This window comes from Terrapene carolina, unplaced genomic scaffold, assembly GCF_002925995.2.
Source record: "Terrapene carolina triunguis isolate 2854851 unplaced genomic scaffold, T_m_triunguis-2.0 Scaffold42, whole genome shotgun sequence".
Classification (NCBI taxonomy): Eukaryota; Metazoa; Chordata; order Testudines; family Emydidae; genus Terrapene; species Terrapene triunguis.
The window spans coordinates 23,618,941-23,631,956 of NW_020664393.1; the positions used below are offsets into that span (position 1 = coordinate 23,618,941).

The 13,016-nt window shown below is 41.3% G+C and overlaps 1 protein-coding gene across 3 annotated transcripts in view; it reads left to right on the top strand.

Annotated features, from left to right (window-relative positions):
• Positions 1 to 13,016, top strand: part of ME1 (malic enzyme 1) — a 400,997-nt gene that overhangs the window by 372,904 nt on the left and 15,077 nt on the right. For all 3 annotated transcript variants that reach the window (XM_026654431.2, XM_024193234.3, XM_026654437.2), the window contains exons 11-12: positions 3,873 to 4,015; positions 6,681 to 6,854. In XM_026654431.2, the coding sequence (XP_026510216.1) occupies positions 3,873 to 4,015; positions 6,681 to 6,854 (317 nt within the window). The remainder of the gene's footprint in view (positions 1 to 3,872; positions 4,016 to 6,680; positions 6,855 to 13,016) is intronic.

The window sequence follows — 13,016 nt, forward strand, 5'->3', positions numbered from 1 at the left end:
ATGCATGTATAATAAGTATAGCAGTAGAAATATAGTACCATCCACCTGTGGGAGATTAGAGCAGCTATAAAAACAGAAAACCAATCATAATGAGAGATTCCAACTATTCCCATGTTGACTGGTTACATATCACCTCTGGACCGATGCAGAGAGAAACTTTCTAGACACCATTAATAACTGCTTCTTGGAGAAGCTAGTCCTCTAACCCACAACAGGAGAGGCAATTCTTGATTTAGTCCTAATTCTTGATTTAGTCCTAAGGTGGACTATATTCACCTCTAGTCCAAGAGGTGAATATAGCTGAACCATTCAATAATAGCAGCCATAATGTAATTAAATTTAACATCCTTCTAAGGGGGAAAATACCAAAGAAGCCCACCACGGTAGCATTTAATTTCAAAAAGGGGAAGTACATAAAAATGAAGAAGCTTGTTAAATGGAAATTAAAAGGAATAGTCAAAGGAGTAAACGCGTGAAATACCTGCAATCTGCATGGAAACTATTTAAAAACACCATAATAGAAGCTCAAATTAAATGTATACCCCAAATAATAAAAAACAGCAAGAGGGCCAAAAAAATGCCACCATGGCTAAACAATAGAGGAAAAGAGGCAGTTAGAGACAAGAAATCATCTTTTAAAAGTTTGTAAGTCAAATACTACTGAGGAAAATAGAAAGAAGCATAAATTCTGGCAAGTCAAGTGCAAGTACAATTAGGCAGACCAAAAAAGAATTTGAAGAGCAACCAGCAAAAGACACGAAAACTAACAGCAAAAAAAAAATTAAGTACATTTGAAGCAGGAAACCTACCAGTCAGTGGGGCCACAGGCCACTCAAATTGCTAAAGGAGCACTCAAGGAATACAAGGCCATCACAGAGACGCTAAATGAATTATCTGAATAAGTTCACTGCAGAAGCTGTGAGGGACATTCTCACAAGTGAGCCATTCTTTTTAGGTGATAAATCTGAGGAACTGTCCTAGACTGAGGTGTCAATAGAGAAGGTTTTGGAATAAATTGATAAATTAAACAGTAATAAGTCACAAGGACCAGATGGTATTCACCCAAAAGTACTGAAGGAGCTCAAATATGAAATTGCAGGAGTACTCACTATGGTATGTAATCTATTGCTAAAATCCGCCTCTGTACTAGATGACAGGAGGATAGCTAATGTAACACTGATTTTTAAAAAAAGACTCCAGAGGCAATCATGGCTATTACACGCTGGTATGCCTAACTTCAGTACCAGGCAAATTGGTTGAAACTACAGTAAAGAACAGAATTATCAGACACATAGATGAACAGAATATGTTGTGGAAGAGTCACCCTAGCTTTTGTAAAGGGAAATCATGCCTCACCAATCTGTTAGAATTCTTTGAGGGTGTCAACAAACATGGACAAGGGTGATCCAATGGATATAGTGTACTTGGACTTTCAGGAAGCCTTTGACAAAGTAAGTCCCTCACTAAAGGCTCTTAAGCAAAAGAAGCAATCATCAGATTAAGAGGGAAGGTCCTCTCATGGATAAGTAACTGGTTAAAAGACAGGAAACAAAGGGCAGCGATCGATCCAGCGGGGGTCGATTCTAGACGCAATAAATCGACCCCTGAATGCTCTCCCGTCGACTCCTGTACTCCACTGCCGCGAGAGGCGGAGTCAACAGGGGAGCGGCAGCAGTCGACTCACCGCAGTGAAGACACCACGGTAAGTCGATCTAAGTACATCGGCTTCAGCTACGTTATTCACGTAGCTGAAGTTGCATAACTTAGATTGACCCCTACCCCCCCAGTGTAGACCAGACCAGGCCAAAGGGTAGGAAAAAAACAATCACTTTTCACAGTGGAGAGAGGTAAATAGCGGGGTTCCTCCAAGGATCTGTACTCTGACCTGTGCTGTTCAACATATGCATAAATAATCTGGAAAAAGGGGTAAAACAAAGGGGCAAAGTTACAAAATTACTCTAGATAGTTAAGTCCAAAGCAGATTGCGAAGAGTTACAAAAATTAAATGTAGATAAATGCAACTGTACACACAAAATGATGATGTCTAAATTAGCTGTTACGACTCAAGAAAGAGATCTTGGAGTCATTGTGGATAACTATCTGATAATTTCTGCTCCATGTGTAGCAGCAGTGAAAAAAGCTAACAGAATGTTAGGAATCATTAGGAAAGGGATAGATAAAAAGACAGAAAATAGCATAATGTCACTATATAAATTCATGGTATGCCTATGCCTTGAATACTGCATGCAGTTCTGGTCACCCTATCTCAAAAAAAGATATATTAGAATTGGAAAAGGTTCAGAGAAGGGCAAAAAAAATGATTAAGGTTAAGGAACAGCTTCCATATGAGGAGAGATTAAAAAGATGGGGACTTTTCATCTTAGAAAAGAGATGACTAAGGGGGGATATGATAGAGGTCTATAAAATCATGAATGCTGTAGAGAAAGAGAATAGGGGAGTGTTATTTACCACATAACACAAGAATCAGGGGTCACCCAACAAAATTGATAGGTAGCATGTTTAAAACAAACATAAGGAAGTATTTCTGCACACAACACACAGTCTACCTGTGAAACTTGTTACCAGGGGCTGTTGTGAAAGCCAAAAGTGTAACTGGGTTCAAAAAAGAATTAGGTAAGTTCATGGAGGAGAGTCCATTAATGACTATTAGCCAAGATGGTCAGGGATGCAACCCCATGCTCTGTGTCCCTAAACCTCTGATTGCCAGAGCGGGAGTGGACAACAGGGGATGGATCATTTAATAATTACCCTGTTCTGTTCATTCCCTCTGAAGTGTCTGGCAGCAGCCACCGTCAGAAGACAGAATACTAGGTTAGGTGGACCATTGGTCTGACCCAGTATGGCCTGTTCCTATGTTGTTGAGCTCCTGGAGCTCCCTGGCATGCAAAGGAAATGTAGCCCTTGCATTTTCCCCAAAGGTTGTCTGAAGTAGTCTTGCTACTGTGGAGTGCCAGGGCATGGCCTTTCCCAAACCCCAGCTGTCCAATTGGGCTGGTTAATGCCACACAGCCCTTACACTAAATTGTGTAGAAAGTGTGTGTGATTGTGCTTGATTTCTGCTCAAGGTTGCAATGAGGGGAGAGGGGGAGAAGCACCCTATCAAAAATATACATGGCACTTCATTGGTTTACGTCATCAAAGCATTAGACAAACATTAGCTAACTAGTATTCTTCGAGTGCTTCTCTAAATTAGTTCTGCTTCTGGTGTGCAGGCGTCCCATGACCTAGAAATCGTAACTTGTTAGCCAGCAGCGTCTGTTGGTCCTACTTGCTCCGTTGATGCCCTTGAGCCCTCCCCCTTGAATGTATAAAGGAGAAAGAACAACCAACCTACTCTCAGTTCCTTTGAATCATTCCTGGGTGTGAGACGGACCCAGCTGGCAACATCCATCTTTTTTTTCTAGTTGCATATTTAATTAGGTTTTTAAAAATACTTTTAGTTATTTATATTTAATAATTAGGTTTTAGCTTTATTTAGTTTATTTTCTGCCCTGTACGGGAGAGGTGTGTGTGTGTGTGGGGGGGGGGGTCTAGCATTATTTCATGACTAAAAGCCCCGGGGTTTCAATTTTGAGAGTAACTCCAGCTACTGAACTGGTAAGTAACAGGTAAGTAACTTTCCTGTTGTTAGCAATTGCAGACATAGAGTCCTGAGGTTATGCACATGTAAAAGTTACTCCTTTGTTTTTATCACGGAAGTAGGGAAAAAATCAACTAAATGTTAATAGAGAAGTTGTAGTAAAAGAAAATGTTATTGTATTGTTACTCCTTTTCAAAATGACATTCATGAATAACTTGAACAAACTGCATTCCCTACATTTTCTGTCATGTGTTTCTCTTCTTTTATTTAGGAGTTGCAGCTATTGGTGGTGCATTTACAAAACAGATTCTCAAGGATATGGCTTCCTTTAACAAGCAGCCTATCATTTTTGCCCTAAGTAACCCAACCAGCAAAGCGGAGTGCTCTGCAGAGCAGTGCTACCAAATGACTGAGGTAATGGAAGGTTAATGTATATAGTCACTAAATGTAGTGTTAGAGAAAGAAAAACAAACAGCTATCAACAATTGCTTTGTTATGTTTTAAAATTGTATTTGTTTTAGGTGAATGTAGAAGCTCTAGATTAGAAATAACAACTAGTTAATTCTCTATGTGGAAACCAGTTAAATGTGTAACATCACAAATCTGATAATTCCATTGAAGCAAAACAAAACACCAAACAAACAAAATGATCTCTGAATAGCTTGATTTTAATTTGCATTTCAGAAATACTAGGCAGAAAAATATTTCACCAATTTTTAATATTAATACATTTCATGGGGCTATGAAACAGCCATTTTTTATTCTAAATTAAACGGCAAAGAAATGAGAGGAGCCTTATTGAAGTGTTTTAGTGCTTTTAGCTAACTGTTCCTGTGTACTGCAGTTAGCGACAGAGAATGTCCACTCTATATTCCATCTGCAAGAATCTCCCCACCAAGTTAGGATAGAGCAGCATTTAGTAGGTTGGCAGTGCATTATAGCCAGCCTTTAGATGCTTGTCTAATACTCTCCGTCCTTCATTACTATACTTAACATATCAGTAGTTGTCAATTATGAGACTGTTAGTAACATATGTTATGTTTGATTTAGTTCCACCTTCTGTGTGTCATTTAAATGCACAGTGACCTGTTTTTCCTTAAAGATATGTTTTGTATTTATAAATATTCAGTAAGATAGACATGCCTTCTTGCAGGAAGCAAAATACTAGAAATCATTCTGTATTGAGAATGGGGCCCCAAGATCAGTGACCTCTGTTACTCAGATTTCCGGTAACTAAAGACACAGGTGAAAAGTACAGAGAACTGGTTATGTGCGAATAAAATTAAGAACAAAGAACTACAGTTTGTTTTTTGTTCATTTTTTTTAAAGTTCTATGGTTCTGGAGTGAGTGTTAATAACCACAGCAGCAGTGTGAGTAACTGATGCATTTGCCTTTTGCATTGGATCATGGGTTCTGTATTGGATTTCTCCTCTTGTATAAGGAAGCTTGTACTGTCATACAAACAAAAATGTAGCATGTCCCATTCCTCTACTGAAAAGTACATATGACAGTGCAATGCAAGAGTCAAACAGGAATGCATGCAATATGAACGGTTGATTATAATGGGCAGCTATATCTGGTAACCAGAGCTAAAGATATACTGGAATATCTCTCACCAAAACATATAATAAACAGTCCATGATAATACTGCATGACACCAGGCTAAACAAAATATCCTTTTGAAGAACTGAATAGGAACATTGGTGTGTTTTAAAATACACATTTTCAGTTTTCTAAAATAAACTAACATTTTGTGCTACAAGGAGTCTCTCAAAACTATTGAACAGTAAAATTAATCATTTTAGCAATTTTAAAGGGGGCTGGACAAAGGACCTCTTGTAGGGCTGAGCATAAGCATCCTGCCCCTACTTGACCTTACTATTTAAAGCCTAAAGTACTCTCATCTCAGCAAGGCAAGGCTCAGAACTATAGGTAGTTCAAGTAGAGCCTCTGGAATTTCACTTATCTCATTATTCTGAATTTAGATTTTTGTTTCTTACTATAGATCGGGGTCGGCAACCTTTCAGAAGTGATGTGCCGAGTTTTCATTTATTCACTCTAATTTAAGGTTTCGCGTGCCAGTAATACATTTTAACATTTTTAGAAGGTCTCTTTCTATAAGGCTATAATATATAACTAAACTATTGTTGTATGTAAAGTAAATAAGGTTTTCAAAATGTTTAAGAAGCTTCATTTAAAATTAAATTAAAATGCAGCGCCCCCCAGACCAGTGGCCAGGACCCAGGCAGTGTGAGTGTCACTGAAAATCAGCTTGCGTGCCGCCTTTTGCACGCATGCTATAGGTTGCCTAACCCTGCTATAGATCATCAGCTACATGGGGAAAGCACTAATAAGATAGGGCTCACAATTGCCTCCAAGACAACTCCTCAGACATCCACAAAAGGCACTGGAGATTGGGTGTCACCAGTGCTCTCAGCCTTTGCTAAGACTGAATTTCATTCCTTTGCAAAGGGTCAGCACAAGGACTATACACTACTTAAATCCTCCTTAAGCCCTATTTTGAGGATTTAATTGGTTCATATGGTTTGTGCTGGCCCTCTGCACAGGGTGAACTTCAGTTTAGCAGAAAAGTGAGACACCTAAAGTCACCTCAAAACTAAAGCTTACATTTGGCAGCATGACACTAATTGAATTTTACAAATATAGACGTTTCCTCCCATATTTCCTGATATTTACACATCTGTATTTCCCATGATGATAAAGGAATTGATCATTAACACTGGCTTACACTTTCCCTTATCTTTTCTCTAAATCACATTCATGGCTTCTGAATAAATGTATATAATCTGTTGCTTCCTAATAAGCCAGTATCTACTACATAGCATAAATCAGCCACACAGGATACTCTGTAGATACAATGATCAGCATTCTGTCATCCAGGACATCTGTCAGGTCAAATAAATCTAGTATCCAATGAAGAGTGCCAAGAAGATTAGTTAAGATTATAAGTGAAATATTGTAATACATTAAATATTTAAATAGTTATGTAAAACCTTCATGAGAACAAGTTTCCTCTCAAACAAACTAGTAACACTTTCAAAATATATTTTGTTTTAGGGGCGTGGCATTTTTGCAAGTGGAAGCCCCTTTGACCCTGTGACACTTCCAAGTGGGCGCACTTTCTATCCTGGACAGGGTAACAATGCATATGTGTTTCCTGGAGTTGCCCTTGGTGTTGTTTCATGTGGATTGAGATACATAAGTGAAGAAATTTTTCTCACTACTGCTGAGGTGGGTACACTATTCAAAATAATTTTTAAAAGCCTTTCAAATCAGTGATTATGTAATAAACACTAAAATAAATATCCAAATGCTATCTTTCAAATCAATATTTGAAAACAATATTTCCTTTTAACATTTTAGCTCTTTATTTGTAAGGTAATATAAGTTTTCTACTCCTATAAATACATTTATATATTTTAAGCAGTTATTTTGATAAAGAAGTTAGTATTAGTTGGGTTCAGATGTCCAGTATGAAATTCACTTCATCATTTAATATTTTGCACTCTGAAATCTGGATACAAGATGACACTATCTAGACCAGGGGTTCTCAAACTGGGGGGTGGGACCCCTCAGGGGGTCACAAGGTTATTACATGGGGGGGTCGCGAGCTGTCGGCCTCCACCCCAAACCCCGCTTTGCCTCCAGCATTTATATGGTGTTTAAATATATAAAAACGTGTTTTTAATTTATAAGGGGGGATCACACTCAGAGGCTTGCTGTGTGAAAGGGGTCACCAGTACAAAAGTTTGAGAACCACTGATCTAGACCTTTAATCACATTTGAGGAGTTGATCCAAGAGCAAGCTGGAACAAAAGGTTTAATTTCTAAGATGTATACAATTTTGACTGAAAAAGATCTTGATAAGTAAACAACCCCGATGAAAGGATGTGAGAGGGACCCGGACAAAGAATTTGATCTGAATGAGTGGGTCTCTGTGTGGGAAAGGGGATATATATCTTCAATTTGTGTCTGTCATAAAGCAAATTGTTATAAATTACTGTTTAGATGGCATTTAACTCAAGTTAAAAACAGTCATATTTTTGCTACTAGGAAGGCGCTCTGTTGGAGTGGTTGTGAGGAAAGGTGAACATACTTGCAGATGTGGTGATTGTGGAATTAGACAGTTTTGGGAAGAAATTTTTAGCAATTCATCTTTATGGCCAAATAGTACCTTCCTAGAGATCCCCTGACCTGCTTACTTAATGGTCCAGTAAAGGATCTACATTTTAAACAGAATGACAAATTATTTTTTTATTGTTAGCAGCAAGACTTTGTATTTCACGTTATTGGAAAAATGTGACTTCTCCTCCTATGGAATTGAGGTATAAATTGTTGTTGCAATAGAAAAGCTTTCAAGCCAAGTGTGGCGTTGTGCAGTCTATATGGTTTTATAAAAATTTGATAATAAGTGACTATAATGCAAATGGGATATGCTTCGTGCAAAAGGTCTCTTGTAAGGTATCATTACAAAGCTCATAATCTACTGAGTGTGATCATCCTATTTGTAGAAATGTACCACTCTTGTATCTAAAACTAGAAATATAAAATGTAACTCTGAGGGCCTATTGTAATTATGTAAAGTGTGGGCCATTAATGATGGTTTGGAATCTTGATGACTCCCATTGTCTGCAGATGGCTGTTTACCTGTGAGTCTCCCTGTATATGTGTGTGCTGGCAAGTGAGTAATGAAGTCTTGCAGTGACATGTGAACCGGTCACCTGAACTGGAATCCATCTTTAACCTGGTGCTTTTCCAGTGGGGGGGGGTGGAAACCCAGAGAGACAAAGGGTTCCCGCCTTATGCAAAAGATATATAAAGGGGTGGAACAGAGGAGAGAGGGAGGGAAGCCATCATGAAGAATCCCCTAGCTATGACCTGAGCTGCAACAAGAGCTGTATCAGGGGAAAGAATTGTGCCCAGGCCTGGAAGGTGTCCAGTCTGAGAAAAACTTACTGAAGCATCTCTGAGGGTGAGATTATCTGTATTTAGTTTGATTAGACATAGATTTGCGCATTTTATTTTATTTTGCTTGGTGACTTACTTTGTTTTGTCTGTTACTACTTGGAACCACTTAAATCCTACTGTCTGTATTTAATAAAATCACTTTTTATTTAGTAATTTACTCAGAGTATGTATTAATACCTGGGGGAGCAAACAACTGTGCATATCTCTCTATCAGTGTTATAGAGGGCGAACAATTTATGAGTTTGCCCTGCATAAGCTTTATGCAGGGCAAAACGGATTTATTTGGGTTTAGACCCCATTGGGAGTTGGGCATCTGAGTGCTAAAGACAAGCACACTTCTATGAGCTGTTTTCAGGTAAACTTGCAGCTTTGGGACAAGTGATTCAGACCCTGGGTCTGTGTCTGGAGCCAGACTGGAGTGTCTCGCTCAGCAAGACAGGGTGCTGGAGTCCTGAGCTGGCAGGGAAAACAGAAGCAGGGGTAGTCTTGGCACATCGGGTGGCAGCTCCCAAGGGGGTTTCTGTGATCCAACCCGTCACACCAAGTACATACTATGATGTTTTGGAGTCCACCCAGACCAGTAAGGGGTTCTGACGCCACCAGCCATGTAGGTTTAGGGGTCTTTAGGCACCTTTTTGCTATGCAGCTGTGGTTCAATTCTCTGACACCAGTAGCCTGCCCACAAACATAAGGTCTCACCAACCAAGTTACTCTTTCTAGGGTGACACCAAAAGCCCCCCCTCCCCTCCAGTCATAGGTCTCCCGAAATACGTCGTCCTCACATTCTTAATTACCAGACACTTGGAACATTCCCCTCCAGTTTGTTACCCATGGAGGCAGGAAACCAGCCTGCCAGTTACCAGCTCACTCTGGCATATATACTCCATGCAGTTTGCACACCAGAGATCTGCTTGGGATAAAAATAAACAAAAAGTTTATATATAAATTTATTTAAAAACTTATTTATAAAAAATAACCCACAGGTTCAAAAATGAAATAGTAAGGGAAAACAAACATATACACATTATACAGAAAATAAACATAAAGACGCCACCTCCGGCTTTACACTTTCATATTAGCTAAAATCCCTTTTCTAAGGGATTATTTTCTAAGAGTTATCTATTGCTTTAAAGCAATTCTCCAGCATGCCCCCCTAGCTGTCAGAGGTATCCAGCATTCACAGACAGCCTCCTGTCTCAAGGCTGTCCCCCAAGTTCTGATTGGCCTTCAGTTCAAACCCTTTCCATTTTCATAGAATCATAGAATATCAGGGTTGGAAGGGACCTCAAGAGGTCATCTAGTCCAACCCCCTGCTCAAAGCAGGACCAATTCCCAACTAAATCATCCCAGCCAGGGCTTTGTCAAGCCGGGCCTTAAAAACCTCCAAGGAAGGAGACTCCACCACCTCCCTAGGTAACGCATTCCAGTGCTTCACCACCCTCCTAGTGAAATAGTGTTTCCTAATATCCAACCTGGACCTCCCCCACTGCAACTTGAGACCATTGCTCCTTGTTCTGTCATCTGCCACCACTGAGAACAGCCGAGCTCCATCCTCTTTGGAACCCCCCTTCAGGTAGTTGAAGGCTGCTATCAAATCCCCCCTCATTCTTCTCTTCTGGAGACTAAACAATCCCAGTTCCCTCAGCCTCTCCTCATAAGTCATGTGCTCCAGACCCCTAATCATTTGTGTTGCCCTCCGCTGGACTCGTTCCAATTTTTCCACATCCTTCTTGTAGTGTGGGGCCCAAAACTGGACACAGTATTCCAGATGAGGCCTCACCAATGTCGAATAAAGGGGAACGATCACGTTCCTCGATCTGCTGGCAGTGCCCCTACTTATACAGCCCAAAATGCCGTTAGCCTTCTTGGCAACAAGAGCACACTGTTGACTCATATCCAGCTTCTCGTCCACTGTGACCCCTAGGTCCTTTTCTGCAGAACTGCTACCTAGCCATTCGGTCCCTAGTCTGTAGCAGTGCATGGGATTCTTCCGTCCTAAGTGCAGGACTCTGCACTTATCCTTGTTGAATCTCATCAGGTTTTTTTTGGCCCAATCCTCTAATTTGTCTAGGTCCCTCCTTATCCGATCCCTACCCTCTAGTGTATCTACCACGCCTCCTAGTTTAGTGTCATCTGCAAACTTGCTGAGAGTGCAGTCCACACCGTCCTCCAGATCATTAATAAAGATATTAAACAAAACCACCTTTATTTAAAAGGGTTTGCATTTTTTTCAGTCACTATAGATATTCAAAGTGGGGGAGACTCCCTCCTTTCTTGGGTTCCAAAGATGAATTTTTCTTTTCAGTTTCAACTGTTCCTGTTTGCTTGGATGGTTCCATATTGGCTTTTTTCTGGGCTGGACAATGGCTAGGTGCTCAAAGCCAGACTTGTCTGGTTGGAGAGGTAGCCTCTTCCTGCCTGATTCCTTTACCACCCTGTTGTGAGGTGATGCTGAAGTTGCACCACAGTTACCATTAAATTTTTTATATATACACACACACATATCTTGTGTACATATCTCATAATGATTATTAAGTTCAGTGCATTATAAAATTTCATAAAAGATCTTGATATCCTCTTACAGGAAAACAACATAGTATTCAATCGGTTGCTTTAATTGCTTTTATTTTTAGGTTTAAACCTTCTGTTCTCCCCCTGGGGCGTCTGGACCCTGATTGTCACATGTACACAAGAGAAACACCAAAAAGAGGATACATATTTATAAATTTGGTCACCCTTTTTAGCATACTCCTGGGAGGGGAGGGCTCCCCAGCCAGCAAGCCAGATTCTTTGAATATTAACCTGATCCTGAATAAGTAATATATGATGTAGTATGTTAACATTTTATTGTAAATTTGCCTTAATAAAAAGTATTTTAAAAGGAACAAAAAGTTCTCTTAGTACTATATCTACATATGCTTTTTGTGCATGTATGCAGTATACTCTGTTTGCTTTGTGTGTTACTCCTGAGGAAATTCTGCGCCACTGTGCATGCGCAGAATTTATGTACCCTGCAGATTTATTTGCTTCCCCACAGAAAAATGACTTTCTGACAGGGAAGCAAAGGGAAGCCACAAGAGCGGTCATGCAACCCTTCCCAGCAGTATGTTTTGGGGGCCCAGGGCAGTCAGCAGAGAGCTAAGTCACTGTGGGGCAGGAGGTGGGACTGGGGAAGACCCAGCTGGTGGCTCCTACCCTGCACTGGGCTCAGCTGCTAGTCCCGGCTGAGCTGGGGAGGACGGGACTTCCTCTTCCCCTACATGGCATCCAGGGCCAGGTCAGACCCACTCCCAAATTTCTCCCCCGGCTGCAGGAAGTTCTGCAAAGTCCTCTCCTGCTTCCTGTACCCATCGCTTCTCAGCTGTAGGGGGAGGGATCCCTGTACAGGGAGCTGCTCCCCTATTCGCCCAACCCCCGTGCATCCAGACCCCCTCATACCTAGACCCTCCCACCGAGCTTCACCCCCCACACTCAAAACCCCCCTGCCGAGCACCTCTCCCCCTGCACCTGGACCACTCCGACAAGCCATCCACACCTGGATCCCCACCCCACCGAGCCCCAACCAGCTGCACCTAGATCCCCACCCCCCCAGCATCTGGACCCCCCACTGAGACCCCACAGCTAGACCTCCCTGCCGAGCTCTATCTCCCCCACGCCCAGATCCCCCCCCCGATCCCCAATCACCTTCACCTGGACCCCTCTGCAGAGTCCCAACACTGTTGCACCCAGAGTGCCCCAACAAGCCCCAATGCATCCAGATCCACGCCACACCTGGATCCCCCACTGAGACACCCGCACCCAGATTGCCCCACACAGAACACTCACAACTTGCACCTGGATCTCCCCACACTAAGCCCCTCCACACTTGGATCCTGCCTTGCTGAGCCTGCCTGGCCATATCTGGTGCCACCTGGCACAGATGGGTAAGGACCTGGGGTGTTTCTGGGGCAGGACTGGTCCTTGCGCTGTGTCAGGGTTGGGTGCAGCCTCACCGTTGAGTCTATGTCCCGGGGGGAGCTGCACGGTGATCTCCCATATCTGTGCAGCCAGTGGCCTATGCTCCCCAGTGCCATGCTGGAGCCACCACATTTATTTGACCAACAAAATTGGCAGAATTTTAAAATGTGCGCAGAATTTTATTTTTTTGGTGCCGATTTTTTAATTTTTTTGGCGCTGAATGCCCTCAGGAGTATGTGCATCTATCTATCTATCTATCTATCTATCTATCTATCTATCTATAATGCTATACAGAGAGACAACCATAGGGAGATACTGATATAAGTCTGGACTAAAGGAAACTCTAGCAAATACCTTATCCATATTTGGATGTGTTTATTATTGCCTTCATTATTATTTGTAATTCTTTCAAGAGTATCTTTATCTTGTTAGAGTCTTTAGCACAAGGGTTTTTAGCATTTTTTGTAG